Source organism: Hemiscyllium ocellatum, chromosome 6 (assembly GCF_020745735.1).
Source record: "Hemiscyllium ocellatum isolate sHemOce1 chromosome 6, sHemOce1.pat.X.cur, whole genome shotgun sequence".
Taxonomy (NCBI): domain Eukaryota; kingdom Metazoa; phylum Chordata; class Chondrichthyes; order Orectolobiformes; family Hemiscylliidae; genus Hemiscyllium; species Hemiscyllium ocellatum.
In genome coordinates this window covers 120,932,741-120,955,898 of record NC_083406.1, presented here as the reverse complement: position 1 = coordinate 120,955,898, position 23,158 = coordinate 120,932,741, and the positions used below count along the sequence as shown (strand labels likewise).

Genomic DNA, 23,158 nt, shown 5'->3' with positions numbered 1-23,158 from the left:
TTTCCCCAGAAGTATAGTGTATGGCCCAATTGGCAAGTGATACAGAGAGCCAGGCTATTGCTCTGGGGTCCAAGGATTCAAATTCTACCACAGCTGCCAGGGGAAATTAAATGGATGCAGTGTAGGATTGAGAGCAACCAATTCTTAAAGGTCATAGAGTCATAGAGATGTACAGCATGGAAACAGACCATTCAGTCCAACTTGTCCATGCCAACCAGATATCTCAACCCAATCTAGTCCCACCTGCCGGCACCCAACCCATATCCCTCCAAACCCTTCCTATTCATATACCCATCCAGATGCCTTTTAAATGTTGTAATTGTACCAGCCTCCACCACATCCTCTGGCAGCTCATTCCCATACATGTACCACCCTCTGCGTGAAAAAGTTGCCCCTTAGGTCTATAACCCAATGATTGCATTCTTGTGTAACCTGGCATTATAGAAAAATCATGCTTTAGAAACCGCATTTAAGAGTTGCCGGTGTAATCGTGTCACGTCCAACACATTCTAAAAGTTTGCGTTTTAGAAACAGTGTCCCCAGTTCCTCAACTGCGTTACAGCAAATTTGCATTAACGAAATGCATGTTGTAGCATAACAACCTGTAGCTGTAGGAGCAGGCCATTCAGCCCCATTCCAGCCTGTCCCATCCTTCAATAAAATTACAGCTGATCTCATTTGTGCCTCAACTTTATATCCCAGCTTGCCACCTGAATGAGTCTCAGAGATGATGACTTTGAGTCTACCGTTGCTTGTTGTAACAGCCCGTCTGTTTTATTAATCTCCTTTAGGGAAGGAATTTTGCCAAATTTACCATATGGGACTCCAGACCCACTGCAATGTGGCTGTCTCTTACTGTCTGGGTAATCAGGGATGGGCTATAAATGCTGACCCAGCCCACAACACTCTCACCATTCAACCTGCTCCCTTTCGAAAGCCTTTATGAAGACCTGTCCTGGCAGATCCATGATTCCTAATGAAGGGCTTTTGCCCGAAATGTCAATTGTCCTGCTCCTCAGAGGCTGCCTGACCTGCACCACACTCTCAGCTCTGATCTCCAGCATCTGGAGTCCTCACTTTCACCAAGACCCATTATTATAGCCTATACCTGATCCACCCAATCTTTTCTTTCTATCTTGATTCTATATTTACTCCTTGTTCAGTCTCTCCCGACTTACACGCTTATGTTTCTCACACCGTCATACCTGACTGAAACATGAACTGTTTCGTTCTCCACAGACGCTGCCATACCTGTTGAATTTCTCTCGCACTTTTGGGTTTTATTCCAGTTCCAAGTATTCCACAGTATTTTGCTTTTGTGCCAATCTGAATCAGTTATTTTACACTGACCATAAAAAACAGGAACAGGAGCAAGCCATTCAGCCCCTCCAGCCTGCTCCACCATTCAATAGGTTCATGGCTGATCTAACTTTCCTCACATCCACTTTCCTGCCCTTTCTCCTAAAACTCTTGATTCCCCGACTGATAGAACTTTCTCTACCTCAGCCTTAAATATACCCAAGGACTCTGCCCCCACAGCTCTCTGTGACAAGGAGTTCAAAAACTCTCAGCCCTCTGAGAGGAGAAATTCCTCCCATCTCAGTCTGAAATTGGTGCCCCTTTATTCAGAGACTGTGCCCTCTGGTCCTAGACCCTCCCATGAGGGGAAACATCCTCTCAGCATTGACCCCGTCAAACCTCTTAAGAAGGAGAAAGTGAGGACTGCAGATGCCGGAGATCAGAGCTGAAAAATGTGTTGCTGGAAAAGCGCAGCAGGTCAGGCAGCATCCAAGGAACAAGAGAATCGACGTTTCAGCCATAAGCCCTTCTTCAGGAATAAAGAAGGGCTTATGCCTGAAATGTTGATTCTGCTGTTCCTTGGATGCTGCCTAACCTGCTGCGCTTTTCCAGCAACACAAACCCCTTAAGAATCCTGTAAGTTTCAATTAGATCACCTCTCATTTTTCTAGACTCCAGGGAGTAGAGTTCCCACCAGAGTCTGTCTCATGCACTCACCAGCTGACAGTTTATCAATGTCAACGTAGAGACGGAGAACACCAGATCCTAAAACGAAGCCGAATGCTGGTCCCAGGACACTAACTGCAAACAAAATTCCTATAGGAAGAAAGAGAGCAGTCAGGGAATGAAATTCCTTAGCATTCGACAAAAAGACCACAGACTCAAAACAGAAATTGCTGGAAAAGCTCAGCAAATCTGGCAGCATCTGTGGAGAAAAATCACAAGTTGTAAAGTCACAGAGTCATACAGCATGGAAACAGACCCTTCAGCCCAACTAGTCCATGCTGAACATAATCCCAAACTAAAGTAATCCACCTGTCTGCTCTTGGCCCATATCCCTTCAAACCTTTCCTCTTCATGTATCTATCCAAATGTCTTAAATACTATAACTGTATCTGCATCCATTATTTCCTCAGGAGGTTCATTCCACATGTGAACCACCCTCTGTGTAAGAAATTTGCCTCTTATGCCTTTTTAAAATCTCTCTCCTCTCACCTTAAAAACTGCCCCCCTAGTTTTGAAATCCCCATTCTAAGGAAGAGACAACCACCATTAACTCTACCCATACCTCTCATTATTTTATAAACTTCTATCAGATTACCTCTCAACTGCCTACACTCCAGTAAAAAAAATGTCCCAGCCTTTATAACTCAAACCTTCCATACCCAGCAACATCCCGATAAATCTCTTCTGAACCCTCTCCAGCTTAATAATATCCTTCCTATAACAGGGAGACCAGAACTGGATACAGTATTTCACAAGAGGCCTCACCAATGTCATGTACCACCTCAACATGATATCCCAACACCAATATTCAAAGAACTGAGCAATAAAGGCAACCCTTTTTAATTACCCTGTCTATATATGATGCAAAATTTAAAGAATTTTGTACTTGCACCCCTAGGTCCCTCTGTTCTACAACACTAGCCAAATCCCCACCAATAATTGTATAAGTCCTACCCTTGTTTGTTGTACCAAAACGTAATACAAGCATTTTCTCCCACTTTCTACCCTCTCCACATAATTGCCTAATTGTCCCCTGAAAGCCTTGATTGAATCTGCATCTCCCCCACTCTCAGGTAGTGTACTCCAAACTCTAACCACTCACTATGTGAGGATATGTTCTCTCACGTCACTGTTGCTGCTTTTGCCAATCATCTTAGAAGTGTGACCTCCGGTTCTCCATCCTTTCATCAATGGGAAAGATTTCTCCACATTTAATCTGTCTAGACCCGTCATAACTTTGAACACATTGATCAAGTCTCCTCTGGAGCTTCCCTTCTCCTAGGGCAACTCCTGGCTTTTCCTTTCTATGTAACTGAAGTCCTCATAGTCTGCTAAGTCCCATCTGCACTTAAAAAGGGATAAATGTACTCGAAACTGAACCATAATCCATGTGAGTATTTCAGATTGTTGGCATTATGAAATAAAAAGACAGCCGAATGTATAAGAGACGCATCATGTTTTCCATTTCATGTGTACACAGGGTTAAAAAGCAAACTTCAAACCTGGTCAGTAGTCTGAGATCCTAGCATGTGGACTAGTTTGCTCTGAAGGCTACAGCTCTGAGACCATTAAACACCCTTGCATTGCAGGTAAAGAAAGAAATCAATTAACTCTGAGTGCTAGAAATCAACTAGCTAGCAAGTCAGTCAAAACTGAACCTGGCAACAGAAGAAGACCCTTGCTCTGTGCGCTGCCAGCAAGCCACTGTCAAAATCAAACAGGAGAAAAGGGTTTCAACAAAGCTAAAAATCCTAAAACTAACAGTCAACAAACTGCCATTGACTCTTCATGAACAATTCAAAGTGACTGACCTGTATCTTTTAAATATGATCTTCCAAAGATTCATACATAGTTGTAGAGTCATACAGCGGAAACAGATACTTTGGTCCAACCACTCCATGCCAGCTATAATCCCAAACTAAACTAGTCCCACCTGCCTGAACTTGACCCATTTCCCTCCAAACCTTTCCTATTCATGTGCTTGTCTAAATGACTTTTAAATGTTGTAAATGTACCTTCATCCACCACTTTCTCTGGGAGTTCCTTCCACATACAAACTACTCTCTATGTAAAAAAATTGGCCCTCATGTCTTTTTAAAATATTTCTCCTCTCACCGTTAAAAGATGCCCCCTAGTCTTGAAATTCCACATTGTAGGGAAAATACAGCTGCCATTCACCTTATCTAACCTCCCATTAGTTTATAAACCTCTAAACGGTCACCTCTCAACCTCCTATGCTCCAGTGAAAAAAGTCCAGTCGATCCAGCCTCTCCTTATAGCTCAAGCTCTCCATTCCTAGCAACATCTTGATAAATCTGTTCTGAACCCTCTCCATCTTAATATCCACCCTATAACAGGGTAACCAGAATGGACTCGTCCTCCAGAACAGGCCTCACCAACATCAACATGAAGTCCCAACTCCTGTACATGTAATCCCCACTGTTCGAAAGTGCGCAGCACGCCACTTCGCTTTCAGGCCTACATTAGTATCTGTTTTAGCTAAGCAAAAGAAATCTGAAGAGGATTTTTGCTTTTACGAGAAAAGGCGAAAAGCTAAAGTAAGGTTCAGTGTTTGTTTTGCAGCAAGCTGTTATAGAGGGAGCACGCACCTCAAGCAATGAGAATGGCTCTGCCAAACGCCTTCCTGGGAAGTATTAACCCTCTTCCTCTCTCTCCTACACCCCAGTCTCCTGTAAATTCCACCACCCCAATCTCCAACAACTCAGCCTAACATACCATCATCATCACCATCACCTCTCACCTTCCAGTGTGCTTTCTGTCTTCCCAATTCTGGTGAGTGAAACTACACTGTACACACATTATTTGTACATTATATAGGCTATGTATTTATCATAGCATTCCTGTTTTTACTATATGTTAGTGTTAGTTTAGGTTCTGGTTGTTAGTTGGTATGATTTGGTAGGTTAAGTTTTGGGTCTGGAAACTTTTCCCATATAAATTAATGGTAAATGCTTCTTTGCTTTACCCCACTTCGGCTTACGAAAGGTTTCGTAGGAATGCTCCACGTTCGGCAAGCGGTAGATACCGGTGTTCACAGGTACATGTTCAGAGCGAAAGCTTACTCAGCTTACCGAGATACAAGGGTGAGTTCCTATTGCTGGCAAAATCATCAACATACGAGATCCCAAACGGCTGAATGGGAACACCTCCGATTCCCAGCAGTAACTGCCCAACTATTAGCAGTGAAAGCATGTCGTAGCCACCGCTGCTTTCCTGCACACTGCAAATCTCACTGTTTAAATTCTGGTCCTGAGGCGTCAAGTGGCAGATATCAGAGACATTATTAACATTATCTGAGGGAATAAAACAAAGGTTATTTTGAATTAAATTAGTGACTTTGTCTTAAATACCTCTATTAATATAACAAAAGATCTTTAGGCAGTTCATAGGAATGTTGTGACATATTAAAATATCAGCAGCAGGAGTAGGCCTTTGGGCCTTAGAACCTGCACCTCTATGCAGCAATGTGATCATGGCTGATCATCGAACTCAGTCCCCTGCTCTCACTTTTCCTTCATAGCCTTTGATCTCTAAAATCTAGATCTATATTGTACCCTATCAAGGCCTTAAGTCCTTTCTAAAGAATTTGACATTAAAATCCAGATGAGGCCTAAGCAGTGATTTCTGAAGTTTTCCTTGCGATTTCCTTATCTTGCTGACTCAGTGGTCATGTTGGCATGCATACCAGCACAAATATTTTCACCACAATGGGTTTACACAAGCCATGGCAACCAGGTGTGTCTGAAGGAGATAGCATTTTGTCATTGCGTGTATTCACTCATGGGATGTGGATGTCTCTGGCTGGCCCAGTATTTATTTCCGGTTCCTAGTTGCCCCTTGAGAAGGTGGGGGATGAGTTGCCTCTTGAACCGCTGGAGTCCACTTGCTGTAGGTAAACCCACAATGGGAGGGAGATGCAGGATCTTGACCCAACAATACTGAAGGAACAGTGACTTACTTCCAAGTCAGGATGGTGAGTGGCTTGGAGGGGAACTTGCAGGGGGTGGTTTGTGACCATGTATCTGCTGCCCTTGTCCTTCTAGATGGTGGTGCTCATGGCATTGGAAGGTGCTGCTGCTGTCAGGAAAAAGCTGAAGCCAGGCGAAAACAGCTAAAGGAATGCACGGCCCCACCCACCCCCTGTTCCAAATGTAACAGAACCTGTGGAAGCCACATCGGTCTGTACAGCCATCTATGGACTCACCCTGAGAGTGACTAGATTCCCTACAGTGCGGAAACAGGCCCTTTGACCCAACAAGTCCATACCGACCCTCTGAAGAGTGGTACACCCAGACCCATTTGCCTACTAATGCACCTATCACTAACAGACAATTTAGTATGGCCAATTCACCTGACCCACACATCTTTGGACTGTGGGAGGAAACCCATGCAGACACAGGGAGAATGTACAAACTCCACGCAGATGCCTGAGGCTGGAATCGAACCCAGCTCCTTGGCACTGCGAGGCAGCAGTGCTAACCACTGAGCCACTGTACTGCCCAGTGGAAGAGAGTTGTCCTTGTCTGTGAAGGACCACTAATGAAGATGATGTTGGAAGCTACTGTCTAAGGAGACTTGGTGAGTTGCTATAGATGGTATACACTGCTGCGATTAAGCATAAATGGTGGACAGAAGGAATATTTAAATCTAAATTCAAAAGCCTACCCTTACATTTTGCATCATATTTTCCCATCAACTTCCACCAAGGGAGTCCTTTAGTTGAAAAGTAATCTGGAGAAACTGCCCATTAAGTGTTTAGACATAAGAACTCCTTAGACATATAAAGCCACTTTCAAGGTGGGAAATACTCACTTGTGGTGGTGCGATCGTATGTATATTTTTCCATGATGAAGTGGGGCAAGGCCATAGTGAATGCAGCAACACTAACGAGGATACCCCCGCAGCCAATCAGACGGGGGCGATGAACCCGACTGCCAAAGTAACTGACAAACACAATAAACACAGCGCTTCCGATCTGAAATGACAACATTAGGACCTCATAATGAAGAGTAAAGGGGTTCAAGACCCACCAAAGCAGTTGGATGATTTTAAGTTCAATTAATTTATAAATCTAGAATTAAAACACTGGACTCATCAACAATGATCATTTATAGCAATGAAACTATTCTTGTTGTACAATCCCATCACTAATGTCCTTTAGGGAAGGAAATTTGTCATCCTTATCTGGTTGGCCTACATGTGACTTGAGACCCACAGCAACGTGGTTAATTCTTAACTGCCCTCTGGGCAATTGGGGATGAGGAATAAATGCTGAAATTATCCAATTGCAACCATTGTTGATTGTATGAAGAACACATCTGGCTCACTAATGCCCACTAGGTGCTGTCCTCACCTAGTCTGGCCTACATATGACTCCAGACTCACAGCAACATGATTATCTCTTAACTACCCGCTGAAATGTCCAAGAAAACCATTCCATTGTGAGGGGTTTCCCACCATCTGTGCAGGGGTAATTAAGGATGAGTATTAAGGTCTGTCTTAAGGACACTGGTATCCCTAGAATGAATGAGAAAGCCCCTGGCTGATTCAATGGTAACTTTCAAGATATGTTGGGGGGAAGGGGTGTGTGTTTCTTTATGTGATGCTGTCCATCCCTAATTGCCCAGAACCAGGAAATATAGTCTCAGAGGAGATGGAGTGAAATTACTTCACTCAGACGGTTATGGATTCTTTAGTTACTGTGTTTATTCAAGGTTCATTGGATTTTTCTTAGGAATTAAAAATAAGGGGATTGGATGAGAGTGGTGTTGAGCTGGACTCATGATCCAGTTAAAGTAGTCTCAAGGGGCAGAATGGCCAACTCCAGCTCTTACACTCCAATAGTTCTCTAATGTTGCACACTTACCTCATTCAAAGAGGACAGCATTCCCGAGGTCTGGCTGGAAAGTCCGAATCGTTTCTCAATGGTTGAGACAATGCTTTTCAGATACCCCGATACCAGGAGTTGGGAGAGCTGTAACAGTCCGTGACATAGCACAAAAAACTATGGAGGAAGACAGAACAGAAGGTTCAATGCGAATTAGATCCAGTACCGAATGTGGCTCTCTCTCCCAGAATCCCTCAGGCCCCAACTGGCTCCACTCCCCTCCTCAAGGAGCTCCCTGTGGCATGCTTCAACCTTCAGGACCTCTGACCACACCATGCTCATTCCAGAGTTATCAATCCTTCTGGAATTATCAATTACCCCTGGAATGTTCAATTTTTCAGGAAGGAGTTTGGAGAAGATTTACATGGAAAAATTATAGGAGTGGCAAGGTAGCTCAGTGGTTAGCAGTGTTGCCTCACAGCCACAGGGACCCGGGTTCAAGTCCAGCCTCAGGCAACTGTGTGTGTGGAGTTTGCACGTTCTCCCCATGTCTGTGTGGGTTTTCTCTGGATGCTCCACATTCCAAAGATGTGCAGGTTAGGTGGATTGGCCATGGTAAATTGTCTGTACTGTCCAAGGGTGAGCAGGCTAGGTAGATTAGCCATGGAGAATACAGGGACAGGGTAAGGGGTAGTGGGTCTGGATGGGATGCTTTTGGAGGATCAGTGTGGATGCAATGGGCTGAATGGCCTGCTTCAAGACTGTAGGGATTCAATGAATGGTTGTCTTATAAGGAATGGGAGGATAGTCTGAGTTTGTATCTACTGGGGTTTAGAAGAGTAAGAGGGGACTTGATTGAAACAAATGAGACCCTATAGGATATAGGTTTGCTCGCTGAGCTGAAACATTTACTTTCAGACTTTTGTCACCATACTAGGAAACATCTTTAGAGAGAGGGAGAGGCAAGTGGTTATACATAGCTTGAGGGGCACCACTCTCATGGGGCAAGGGTGAGGAGGGGAGGAGGAATCACCACAACCAATATGGGATATTGACCTCACACTGTTGGCGTTATTTTAGCTACCTAATGAACTGAACCAACCAAACCCCAAAGGAGAATTCTTTAGGGTAATTTAAAAAAAAGGTTCTCTTCTTAAATGTCCCCACTCAATAATTCGGTTTATTAATTGTACTCATTGGAACCCCATCAGAACACAGTGGCGGTATATAAGTCCCTATTATGTAACTCACTAAGAGGTTTGATGCTCCAATTTGGGATTTATCCATTCATTTGTTCAATGCAGCTCTTTCCCAACTTTCACAAACCATAAAAACCAAAACATGAAACACAAAGGGGTAACCTGGAGTTCATTGTCAGAAAACCAGGGCTGATGGTTTAGATGATCACATTTATGGCCAACCTTTTGTAATTCTAGCCCAGCACATTAGCAGAAAGATGATAGTCTAGTGGTAATAGCATTGGACTAGCAATCTAGAACCTCAGGTTAGTGTGACTTGGGTACAAATCAGGTCATAGCAGATGGTTAAGTTTGAATTCAATAAAACATTTAGAATTAAAAATTTAGTCAGATTGCCATAAAAATCTACCTGGTTCACTAATGGACATCTGCCATTAGTAACTTCAGACCCACTGCAATGTGGTTGACTCTGGGCAACTAGGGATGGGCAATAATGCTGACTTAGTCAGCGATGCCTATATCCCATGAATGTATGAGGAAACTTGCATCTATATAGGATCTTTTATGTCAGGATAATCAAATACAGTTTGGTGCATTAGGATTAGTGGACAAAATGGTGCCTTCGAGGAAACAGAAAGGTTTAGGATTGGAATTCCAGAGCTTGTGGTGAAGGCAGCTGAAGACAAACAAAAAAGGCTCGAATTGGAGGATTGAGGAGGCCCTGGAGGGTTTGGGGAAGAAGGAGTTTACTCAAAAGGAATGGATTTGAAAATAAATGAGACTTCTGAAACAGAGGCTTTGCCTGGAGCCAATGTAGATCAGTGAGCACAGAGGGAGAATAGGAATTGGTAAGGATTGGCATATAAGCAGAATTCTAAATAAGCTCAAGTAGGAAACAGGTATAGACGCATGAAAGAATAATATCCTACGACTCCCACACTGACCTTTATACTGTGAAACGGGTTAATGGCACATCTTCTGGGCTGTTCCTCAGTGTGACTGGGCTTTGATGCAGTTGTCGGAGGCCCAGTCATCCCCATCTTCAAGGTCAGGTATCTCTGCTCCGGGAGAAAGCCATACAATTTCGGTTAGGGTGCTTGAGCTCCTGTCACTTGATTGCAACCACCAGCCAGCTTTACCAGTGGTAGAAGGTGCATTATAAGCAGAAGTTATTTCAACGGCTTCAGAATTAGATCCATAGTGTGCACGTTACACATTTCAATCAAACCCAGTCCTGTAATATGACAAATATCAACACATACGTCCATTTGTCTAATAATCAAGGAAAAGCAATCAGCGCAGAGGGAGACATTTAGATGTTTGAACCTTTAAAACCATTCAATCCATCCTGGCTCACTTACATAGCTGCTACTGTTAACAAAGCACCAAAATGCCTCCATTTCCTCAGGAGGCTAAGGAAATTCAGCATGTCAATTTTTATCAATTTTTATAGATGCAACATAGAAAGCATTCTATGTGATGCACGTTGGCTTGGTATGGCAACTGCTCTGCCCAGGACTGTAAGAAACTACATAGAGCTATGAAACTACATAGAGCCCAATCCATCACACAAACCAATCTTTCATCCACTGACTCCATTTATACTTCTTGCTGCCTTGGAAAGACAACGAACATGATCAAAGACCGCTCCCACCCCGGTCATAACCTCTTCCAACCTCTTCCATCAGGTAGAAGGTACAAACTCTAAATCACACGCACCAACAGATTCAAGAACAGCTTCTTCCTCACTGTTATTAGACTTTTGAAGGGACCTCTCAACTTTTAAATTTAAACGTTGTTGTCATCTTTGTGCACCATCTCTGTAGTCCATATTATACTCTTCACTTTGGTCTATTGCCCTGATGAACTTTGTATGGTCTGACCTGCCCATGATGTACGCAAAACAAAACTCATCACTGTCCTGAGGTACATGTGACAATAATATATCAAATCAAAGTAATAGGATTGTAGCGAACAGATATTTCAAACCCATGGATATCTGGTTCCATACCCCTACATAGCCTTATTTAACACAAATCCATCAATCTCAGTTTTTGCAATTTTCAATTGAGTCCTCTTACCCCATCCCACTCAGTCTGGAGCTCTCTGGAGACAGGGACAAGGAATGGTCCAGATTTTCACACCCCTCCTTTGTGTGAAGACGTGATTTCTGATAAAGCCCCCCTTAACTGCCTGGTCCTCATTCTCAAGTTACATGCTCCACCAGAAGAAATAGTTACCCTGCAGCAAAAGTCTTTAAATCTGGAATTGAAAGCTCATCTCAGTCACGGTGAGCTATCATCAATTGCCTTAGTAAATGTCACCAATGCCCCTTCAGGAAAGGAAATCTGCCATTCTTACCTGGTCTGGTCTACATGTGACTCTGGAACATGATTGACTCTTAACTGCCCTCTGAAATGACTCAGTAAACCACATTACTCAAGGGGCAATTAGGGGGATAAATGCTAGCCTTGCCTACAGTGCCCACATCCCCATGAAAAGATAAACAAAAAAAAATCAGGTTCTGGGAACATTTTCCTTCACAAAGAAGATCAATTGTTAAAATTACACAGGAAAAGTTTACAGATATCAGTTTCAGGTTAATAACCACACTCTTTCATTATGTCAAAACACAGTGTTGTAAGAGATTTTATCATCAGAAGCATAATTATCCTTTTGTATGAATGAATGAATTTGGTGCTCACTAACTTGTGACTATGAAGGATTGCTGTTTTTCAGCTTACGTCACTGTACAATGATCAGCTCTGGACACTACACCTCAAGGACTGTGTTTAGGCTTCAGGGAAGGTGCAGTGCAGGGAAATCAGAATAATACAATCGGTTGAATTATAAGGACAACTTGCATTGCATTCCTTGGGTATAAAAGGAGATCCAATCAAACATTTTAAGACAATTAAATTATTTGAGAGGGTAAGTAGAGAAATGCATCCCTTTGATGCCGGGACTGTGGGCAGAGGATATGCACTCTTACCTCCAGAGTCCTCCAAAATCAGAAGACGATGCTCCATACAGCACTGGCATTCAGATTGGAATGTATAGACCCTCAGATGGATATACATGGATGCATACATACAGCTCAGGGAGATCACTGGTTAAGACTAAGGGTTGTCGGGGAGATGTGCTATCAGGTGAGAAACCCAGAAGCGGTGGAATTTTCACTGTCAGCGTTGGGAATTTCGTTTGTGCTTGTGTCCCACCTGGTCTATGAGGAGCCCTGGGAAGACACTTGGCTTTCCTTGAAACTGCTCTTGCTTTTCTTCTAAATGCCTAAGGATCCTGGCTGTCCCAGGCCTGAACCTGTCAAACAAGTTAAATCAGAGGCTTTGTGCGTCACAAACTGAATGTCTGCCCATTAATTGTCTAGCGTCACCTCAGTAATTCCCAGAAAATGACACATTGGAGTCATCCTCTGTAACTTCAGACAAAGAGGTAGTAGTTGGGATAGTTTTCTACACAGAAGAGAAAGCTGAGGAGACCTGGTTCAAATATTAACAAAGAAACACAAAAGATAGGAGCAGAAATAGGCCATTCGGCCCCTTAAGCCTACTTAACTGTTCAATGTGATCATGGTTGATAACCGAACTGAATACCCTGATCCCTTTTCCCCCACCCCACCAAATCCCTTGATCCCTTTAGCCATAAGAACGATATTTCTTGGCCTCAGCCACTTTCTGTAGTACTGAATTCCACAGGCTCACCTCTCTCTGGGTGAAGGAATTTTCTCTCATCTCACTCTAAAAAGGTTTACCCTTAATCTACTAACCCTGATTCTGGATCCCCCCACCATTGGGAACATTCTTCCCTATCACTCTAACCTGTCTAATCCTGTTAGAATTTTATGGGTTTCTATGAGGTTTTCCCTCATTCTTCTAAACTCCGGTGAATACAGTCCTAACCGACTCAATCTCTCCTCAATCCTTCCAGTTCAGGAATCACCTTTGCTGCACTCCCTCCATAGCAAGAATAACTTTCCTCAGACAAGAAGACCAAAACTGAACTCAGGATTCCAGGTGTGGACTCATCATTGCCCTGTACAATTGCAGCACAACATCCCCATTCCTGTACTTGAATCTTCTCGTTACGAAGACCATCATATCCCATTTGCCTTCCTCACTACCTGCTGCCCCTGCATTGCTTACTTTCGGTGATTGGTGTACAAGGACACCCAGGTCTCCTTGAACATTCCCCTCTCTCAATTTACAGCCATTCGAGTAATTACTTGCTGGCCTATTTTTGTTACCCAGGTGGTTAACCTCACGTTTATCCACATTATACTGCATCTGCCATGCATTTGCTCACTCACTCAGCCTGTCCAAATCACACTGCAACATCTCTGCATTCTCTGCACCCAGCTTTACGTCATCTGTGAATTTGGAGATTTCACATTTAGTTCCTTCATCCAAGTCATTAATACATATTGTGACTAGCTGGAGTCCTCGTATCCCATTAGTCACTGCCTATCATTCATAAAAGGGTTATTTTATTCCTACTCTGTTTCCTGTCTACCCACCAGCTTTCCATCCATCTCACTATATTGCCTCCAATTCCATGCACTTTAATTTTACATTTTAATCTCTTATGTGGGATTTTGTCACAAGCCTTCTGTAAGTCTAAATAAATGACATCCACTGGCTCACCTGATCAACTCTCCTTGTTACATCATTGAAGAATTCCAGTAGGTTTTCAAAATCAGGGTAGATAGGCAGAAACTGCACCATTCACAAAACAATCAAGAACTTGAGGGCACTGATTTAATCAGTGAAAGAGATTTGAAGAATAGTAGAGTAAAGCTCCCTCTATACCGTTCCCATCAAACATTCCCAGGATAAGGACAGTACAGGGTTAGATATAGAGTAAAGCGACCACTACATTGTCCCACATCAAACACTCCCAGGACAGGGAAAGCACGGGGTTAGATACAGAGTAAAGCTCCTTCTACACTGTTCCCGTCAAACATTCTCAGGACAGGGACTGCACAGGGTTAGATACAGAGTAAAGCTTCCTCTAAACTGTTCCCATCAAACACTCCCAGGATGGGGCCAGCACCGGGTTAAATACAGAGTAAAGCTTCTTCTATACTGTTCACATCAAACACTCCTAGGACAGGGACTGCATGGGGTTAGATGCAGAGTAATTGACCAAAGTGACTTGAGGAAATCCTTTCTCACATAGTGAGTGATTGGGATCAGGAATGCACTGGCTGAGAGTGTGGTAAAGGCAAAATCAGTTGACAATACAGTATGTGCATGGCTCATTTGGAGAGCTGGTGCAGATATGAAGGGCTAAATGGCTGTCATCATGCCTTAATGGTTCTGGGACTCTGTTTCCCTGATGTACAATGGAATGTTTCCCCCTTTAACCATTCCATTGGAACAGTGCAGAAAGGGAACTGCACCTCTCTGGTCGACATCGAGGACCAAAGGGCCTGTACTGTGCTGTAATATTCTATGGTTTGTGCATTGTACCATAAGACTGTAAGAAATAGGAAGACAAGTAGGCCATTTGGCCCCTCCAGCCTTCCTAACCATTCAACAGGATCATGGCTGACCCAACATTTCTCTAGTCTATTTTCCTGCCCTTTCCCTGTAACCCTCGATTCCCTGACTGATCAAGAATTTATTGATTTCAGCCGTAAATATGCACAAGGGCTCTGCCCCTACAGCTCTCTGTGACAAGGAGTTTCCAAAGACTCTCAACCCTCTGAGAGAAGGAATTCCTCCTCATCTCAGTCTGAAATTGGTGTCCCCTTATTGAGGGGAAACATCCAAGCAGCATTGAGACTGAACATCCACAGATCTCCTTTGTACAGAATTCCAAAGATTCACAAGCCTTTGACTGATGACATTTCTCCTCATTACAGTCTTACATATTGAGTCACTTGTGGTATACCATCATAGATTCCCGACAGATGGGGAATCAGGCCATTTGGACCATCGGGTCCACATCAACCCTCCGACAAGCATCCCACCCAGTCCCACCCCTTACTCTATCCTTGTAAAACCCCACACTTCCTGAGGCTAATCCATCTGGCCTGCACATCGCTGATCACAATGGACAATTTAGCATGGCCAATCCACCTAACCTGCACATCCTTTGACTGAGGGAGGAAACCGGAGCACCTGGAGGAAAACCACCCACTCAGGAAGAATGTGCGAACTACACACAGACACTTGCCTAAGGTTGGAATTGAACCATGTCCCTGGCACTTTGAGGCAGCAGTGCTAACCACTGAGCTTTGTGCCACCTCTAGATTCCTCAATCCAGAGAAACTTTGCCTCAGCATCAACCTTATTAAGCCCCTTCAGAATTTGAGTTCCTTGGATTTTTAGAAAGAATTTGATCAGGTCCCACACATCTTAATAAGATAAACAGTCCTTGGTTTGAACATAGTACATTGGTGATGGATTGGTTCACTAACTGAAAGCAAAACGTTGGGATAAATGGGCATTTTGCAGATGGTAACCCATAACTAATGGCATGCCACAGGGATCACTGCTTGGGCCACGATTATTTACAGTATATATTGATGACTTGGAATGAGGAAAGTGTATGTACTGTCATCAAGTTTGTAGGTGACACTAAAATAAGTGGAAAGGGAAGTGTTGAACAAGAATCTGCAGAGGCATTACAGTCAGGTTAAGAGAATGGGTAAAATATTGGCAAATGGAATTTCACGTGGGGAATTTGAGGTTATGAACTTTGGCAGGAAGAGTAGAGAACCTGAATACTACTTAAATGGACAAAGAAAGCAACCACACAGCGGAATGTGGCAGTCCCTGTGCATAAATCGCAAAAGGCTCGCATTCAAGCTCCATGGGTAATAGGGAAAGCAAACAGAACGGTCAAAGGGCATGGAGTATAAAAGGCAGGAAGGCTTTGTCAAAACTACACAAAGCTGAAAATGTGTTGCTGGTTAAAGCACAGCAGGTTAGGCAGCATCCAAGGAACAGGAAATTCGACGTTTCGGGCATAAGCCCTTCATCAGGAATCTACACAAGGCACCAGTCAGACCACAGCAGGAATACTGTGAACAGTTTTGGGTCCCTTATCTAAGGAAAGATATAGTGGTGTTGGAGACAGTCCAGAAAGGGTTCACTCTGCTGATCCTGGGGATGAAGGGACTGTCTTGTGGGGAGAGGTTGAGTAGATTGGGCCTGAACGTATTGGAATATGGGAGGAAGTGAGGACTGCTGATGCTGGAATCAGAGTCAAAGAGTGTGGTGCTGGAAAAGCACGGCCGGTGAGGCAGCATCCGAGGAGCAGGAGAATTGACATTTCAAGCATAAGCTCTTCATCAGGAATTGGGAGAGAGGGCCAAGGGGGCTGAGAGATTAATGGGAGGGGGTGGGGCTGGGGGAAAGGTAGCTGGAAGCGCGATAGGTGGATGAAGGTAGAGATGATGGTGATATGTCTGAGAGGAGAGTGGAGCAGATAGGTGGAAAGGAAGATGGACAGGTAGGACAGTTCAAGAGGGCGGTGCCAGGTTGGAGGGTTGGATATGGGATAAGGTGGGGGGAGGGGAAACAGCTCCCCTGGGCCACCTCTTCATTCCTGATTAAGAGCTTATGCTCAAAACATCAACTCTTCTGTTCCTCGGATGCTGCCTGACTGACTGTGTTTTTCCAGCACCACACTCTTCAACTCTTATTGGAATATAGATGGTTGAGAAATGGTATCAATACCTACAACATGCTGAGTGTCTGCAATAGGTTGTTTCCCGTTGTGGAAGAGTCTAAGACCAGAGAGCATAATCTTAGAATAAGGGACAACATATTTCAGACAGACTTGGAGAGGAATTTTTTCTCTCAGAGGATAGTCAATCTGTGGAATTCCTTACCACAAAGGGCTGTCGAGACTGGGTCATTAAGAACATTCATTGCTGAGACAGACATATTTTTAATCAGGAAGGAAATCAAGGATTATGGAGAAAAGCCATGATCTCATTAACTGGTGGAGCAGAATTGATGAACTGAATGGCCTACTTCTGCTGTAATGTCTTACGGTCTTTTCCAATTACACCAACTTTAACTCTGAAGGCCTCATCAACTCAATCCTCCCTCTACACTGTCCCCATCAAATACTCCCAGGACATGGACAGCATAGGGTTAGATACAGAATAAAGTTCTCTCTATATTCCCCCCCCCCCCACCATCAAACTCTCCCAGGACATGGACAGTATAGGGTTAGATACAGAATAAAGCTCCCTCTTTCCTTCCCCACCCACTCCCCTCACCCCATCAAACACTCCCAGGACAGGAACTGTACAGGGTTAGATACAGAATAAAGATCCCTCTATACTTTCCCCCCATCAAACATTCCCAGGACAGGGACAGTACAGGGATGGCTACAGAGTAAAGTTACCTCTACACTGTCCCCATCAAACGTTCCCACGACAGGGGCAGTACAGGGTTAGATACAGAGTAAAGCTCATTGCTCTAAGGTCAATTTCAAGGCAGTTATTACATTGTAAACTTTCCTTAACTCCACCCTGCTGAGTCGATTAGTATTGCTATAGTAACATTATGAACAGCAAACAAATCCATTCACAATAGTGTCACGAATGGATTAAAATACATACAAGACCGTAAGACATGGGAACTGAAATAGGCCATTCAGCCCAATGAATTTGCTCCATTACTCAATCACATCATGAGTGAACCGGTTGTACTGAACTCCAGTTTTCTGGAGTCTATTTTAAAGGCAAGAGCATTGATAAAGTGGCATTTCCCCAGTCATGGTGGACTTGAGTCATTACTAACTGAATAACCTCTCTGCCCTTTTTGTTTCAGTCTCTTCTTTCTTGGAGGTTTGTGAGTACATTTGGGAGGGTTTTGGATACCTGGATAATTGGGGCTCATTCTGAGATAGGTGGGACCTCTACAAATAGGAGAGTCTACACCTGAACCACAGGGGTACCAATATCTGGGGAGGGCGGGGGGGATATTTGCTTATGCTCTTCGGGAGGATTTAAACTAATTCAGCAGGGAGATGGGAACCTAAATTGTACTTCCAGGGTCGAGGAGGTTGAGAGTAGTGAGTTCAGAAATGAGGTTTCAAGGTTGCAAGAGTTCACCGGCAAGCAGGAAGGTGTTTTGAAGTGTGTCTCCTTCAATGCCAGGAGCATCCAGAATAAGGTGGATGAACTTGCAGCATGGGTTGGTACCTGGGACTTCGATGATGTGGCCATTTCGGAGACATGGATAGAAGAGGGACAGCAATGGCTGTTGCAGGATTTAGATGTTTCAGGAAGGACGGAGAAGATGGTAAAATATGAGGAGCTTATTCAAGGAACAGCTACTGTGTATACCTACCAGGCAGGGAGGAAGTGGTCGAGTGAGGGAGCAGTGTTTTACTAAAAACATGAGGAGGCATTGTTAGTCAAGGACAGTATTATAGAAAGGACTTTCGAGGACTCGTCGACTGAAGTAGTGTGGGCTCAGATTAGAAACTGGAGAGGTCAGCCTTTTGGGAGTTCCTATAACCCTCCGAATAGTTCCAGAGCTGTAGAGGAAAAGATAACAAAGATAATTCTAGATAGGAGCAAGAGTAACAGGATAGTTGTTATGAGAATCTTTAACTTTCCAAATATTGACTGGAAATACTATAGTTTGATTACGTTAGATGGGTCAGTTTTTGTCCAATGTGTGCGGGAGAGTTTCCTGACACAATATGTAGACAAGCCAACAAGGGGCGAGGCCACATTAGATTTTGTACTGGGTGATGAACCCGGCCAGGTGTTAGATTTGGAGGTAGGTGGGCACTTTGGTAATAGTGACCATAATTCATTTATGTTTACTTTAGCGATGGAAAGGGATAGGTATATAAAGTTATTGCTGGGGGAAAGGCAATTATGATGCATTTAGGCAAGATTTAGGATGCATAGGATGGGAAAGGAAACTGCAGTGGATTGGCACAATTGAAAGGTGGAGCTTATTCAAGGAACAGCCACTGTGTATACCTACCAGGCAGGGAGGAAGTGGTCAAGTGAGGGAGCAGTGGTTTACTAAAAAAGTTGAACCTCTTGTCAAGAGGAAGAAGAAGGCTTGTGTTAGGATGAGACGTGAAGGCTCAGTTAGGGTGCTTGAGAATTACAAGTTAGCCAGGAAAGACCTAAAGAGAGAGCTAAGAAGAACCAGGAGGGGACAAGAGCAGTCGTTGGCAGACGGGATCAAGAAAAACCCTAAAGCTTCCTATAGGTATATCAGGAATAAAAGAATGACTAGAGAAAGATTAGGGCCAATCAAGGATAGTAGTGGGAAGTTGTGCGTGGAGTCCGAGGAGATAGGGGAAGCGCTACATGAATATTTTTGTTAGTATTCACACTGGAAAAAAACAATGTTGTCAAGAAGAATACTGAGTTACAGGCTACTAGTCTGGATGGGATTGAGGTTCTCAAGGAGGAGTTGTTAGCAATTCTGGAGAGTGTGAAAGTAGATAAGTCTCCTCAGCTGTATGGGATTTATCAAAGCATTCTCTGGGAAGCCAGGGAAGAGATTGCAGAGTCATAGAGATGTACAGCACAGAAACAGACCCTTCAGTCCAACTTGTTCATGCTGACCAGATATCCCAACCTAATCTAGTCCCACCTGCCAGCACCCAGCCCATATCCCTCCAAACCCTTCTTATTCATATACCCATCCAAATGCCTCTTAAATGTCGCAATTGTACCAACCTCCACCACATCCTCTGGCAGCTCATTCCATACACGCACCACCCTCTGTGTGAAATAGTTGCCCCTTAGGTCTCTTTTATATCTTTCCCCTCTCACCCTAAACATAGACAAGGCCTTTTCCCTATTTACCCTATCCATGCCCCTCATGATTTTATAAACCTCTATGAGGTCACCCCTCAGCCATCGACGCTCCAGGGAAAACAGCTCCAGCCTGTTCAGCCTCTCCATGTAGCTCAAATCCTCCAACCCTGGCAACATCCTTGTAAATCTTTTCTGAATCCTTTCAAGTTTCATAACATCCTTCTGATAGGAAGGAGACCAGAATTGCACACAATATTCCAAAAGTGGCCTAACCAATGTCCTGTACAGCCACAACATGATCTCCCAACTCCTATACTCAATGCACTGACCAATAAAGCAAAGCGTATCAGATACCTTCTTCACTATCCTACCTACCTGCGACTCTACTTTCAAAGAGCTATGAACCTGCACTCCAAGATCTCTTTGTTCAGCAGCACTCCCGAAGATCTTACCATTAAGTGTATAAGTCCTGCTAAGATTTGCTTTCCCAAAACTCGCATTTATCTAAATTTAACTCCATTTGTCACTCCTCAGCCCATTGGCCCGTCTGGTATTTTAGATGTTGGAGGTGACTTCCTCGAATTCCAGGAGCAGCAATTACTGTTTTACATGCTGCTGCATTGTTTTGGAACTTTGAAAAAAAGGCGTGTGGAAGCATTGGAAAGGATTCAGAGGAGATTTACTAGGATGTTGCCTGGTGTGGAGTGAAGGAATTATGAGAAAAGGCTGAGGGACTTGAGGCTGTTTTTGTGAGAGAAAAGAAGGTTGAGAGGTGACTTAATTGAGACGTATAAGATACTCAGAGGGTGAGATAGGGTGGACACTGAGAGCATTTTTCCTTGGATGGTGATGGCTAGCACGAGGGGACATAGCTTTAAAATGATAGATATAGGTTAGATATCAGAAGTAGTTTCTTTATTCAGAGAGTAGTAAGGACATGGAATGCATTGCCTGCAACAGTGGTAGACTTGCCAACTCTAAGGGCATTTAAATAGTCATTGGATAAACATCTGGATGAAAATGGAATAGTGTAGGTTAGATGGACTTCAGATTGGTTCCACAGTCGATGCAACATCAAGGGCTGAAGGACCTGTGCTGTGCTGTAATTTCTATGTTCTATGTTTGTACTCTCCCATATCAAAGAGTGTTTGAGATTAAACCACAAGCAGGGGTAACATTACAACAGGTGTAGAACATCGAACATAGAAAAATACAGCACAGTACAGGCCCTTTGGCCCTCGATGTTGCACCGATCCAAGCCCACCTAACCTACACTAGCCCACTATCCTCCATATGCCTATCCAATGCCCGTATAAATGCCCATAAAGAGGGAGAGTCCACCACTGCTACTGGAAGGGCATTCCATGAACTCACGACTCGCTGAGTAAAGAGTCTACCCCTAACATCTGTCCTATACCTACCACCCCTTAATTTAAAGCTATGCCCCCTCATAATAGCTGACTCCATACGTGGAAAAAGGTTCTCATGGTCAACCCTATCTAAACCCCTAATCAACTTGTACACCTCTATCAAGTCATCCCTAAACCTTCTTTTCTCCAATGAAAACAGCTCCAAGTGCCTCAGCCTTTCCTCATACGATTTTCCTACCATGCCAGGCAACATCCTGATAAACCTCCTCTGCACCCGTTCCAGTGCCTCCACATCCTTCCCATAGTATGGCGACCAAAACTGCACACAATACTCCAGATGCGGCCGCAGCAGAGTCTTATACAACTGCAACATGACCTCAGGACTCCGGAACTCAATGCCTCTACCAATAAAAGCCAGTACGCCATATGCCTTCTTCACAGCACTATTTACCTGGGTGGCAACTTTCAGAGATCTGTGTACATGGACACCAAGATCCCTCTGCTCATCCACACTACCATGTATCTGACCATTAGCCCAGTACCTCATCTTCTTGTTACTCTTACCAAAGTGAATCACTTCACACTTAGCTACATTGAACTCCACTACTTCATGTAGTGAAGTACCTTACAACATCAGAGTCTGCAGACAGATGGAGTGGGGGAAATACACTCCCACTGCTTTCAAAAAGGGGAAAAATAAAATTTATAGCTTATAGACAGGGGGTGAGAACAGGCCGAGAGATTTATTCTAAAACTCCATTTGTCTGTAACAATAGGCAGCAATAAATTCCACGTCTGCACTCAAGAAATGATTTACAAAATGGAACTAGCTCCCACAGGGTGTGTTTGAGCTAAAAACAAGTTGATTTGCATCTAAGGGAAATCTAGATACACTCAGGATGGAGACAAGTTTAGAAGTGCTCATTGCTGAGCTAAATTAAGACAATTTGGGTTGGGGAAAGAGGATTTTGTGTGTAGTATAAGCTAATGGCTCTGATAGCGTTAATATCAAATTTGTAACATTTTCACGCAACCTGATATCACACAATCGGATGTTAGTCTGGCACAAGGAATAAAATAAACAAACAACTTACAGATGCTGGAAATCTGAACAAAAAGCAGAAATTGCTAGTGAAACTCAGCAGGTCTGGCAGCTCCTGTGGAGTGAGAAACAGAGTAAACATTTCGGGTCTAGTGACCCCTCTTCAGGATTGGGCTCAAAACATTAACTCTGTTTCTCTCTCCACAGATGCTGCCAGACCTGCAGAATTTCTCCAGCAATTTCTTTTTTCATTTCAGTCTTGTACAAGGTCCTGTTGGAAATAGGTATGAAATACCTCGCTGCTGATAGTTGTAATTGCACCTAATCAGTTAATCTTAGCTGTATTTATTTCTAATGTGCAATAAACAACACCTTGTTATGTAAGACAAGTGCCTTTTTCTCTTAAGCCTTGATAGTGGGCTATCCTCTACCGCTGATAATTACATACATACAAAGAAGGAAGAACAATACAGCACAGGAACAGGCCCAAGGCCCTCCATGACTGCACTGACATGTTTTGCCCTTCCATATTAAAGCTGTCTTCGCTTACAGGATCTGTATCCCTCTATTCCTTTCCTATAGATATATTCATCTAGGTGCTTCTCAAATGCTGCAATTGTGTCAGCTTCCACCATCTCCTCTGGTAGCATTTCTTAGGCACTCACCACCCTTTGTGTGACAAACTCGCCTCGCACATTCCTTTTAAACTCACCCCCCTGCACCTTGAACCTTTGTCTCCTAGTAATTGACCTCTCTACCCTCATATCTCTGAAAGTTGCCACCCAGGTAAATAGTGCTGTGAAGAAGGCATATGGCGTACTGGGCTTTATTGGTAGAGGAATTGAGTTCCGGAGTCCTGAGATAATGTTGCAGTTGTATAAGACTCTGGTGCGGCCTCAT

General features: G+C 43.7%; 1 protein-coding gene across 1 annotated transcript in view; it reads right to left on the bottom strand.

Moving 5' to 3' along the window:
* The window catches only part of LOC132816568 (solute carrier organic anion transporter family member 2B1-like), a 99,849-nt gene that overhangs the window by 45,527 nt on the left and 31,164 nt on the right, over positions 1 to 23,158 (bottom strand). The window contains exons 2-6 of the mRNA XM_060826335.1: positions 10,017 to 10,130; positions 7,913 to 8,050; positions 6,859 to 7,021; positions 5,118 to 5,339; positions 2,017 to 2,115 (exon numbers count right to left, since the gene is read on the bottom strand). Of these exons, the coding sequence (XP_060682318.1) occupies positions 2,017 to 2,115; positions 5,118 to 5,339; positions 6,859 to 7,021; positions 7,913 to 8,050; positions 10,017 to 10,112 (718 nt within the window). The 5' untranslated portion in view covers positions 10,113 to 10,130. The remainder of the gene's footprint in view (positions 1 to 2,016; positions 2,116 to 5,117; positions 5,340 to 6,858; positions 7,022 to 7,912; positions 8,051 to 10,016; positions 10,131 to 23,158) is intronic.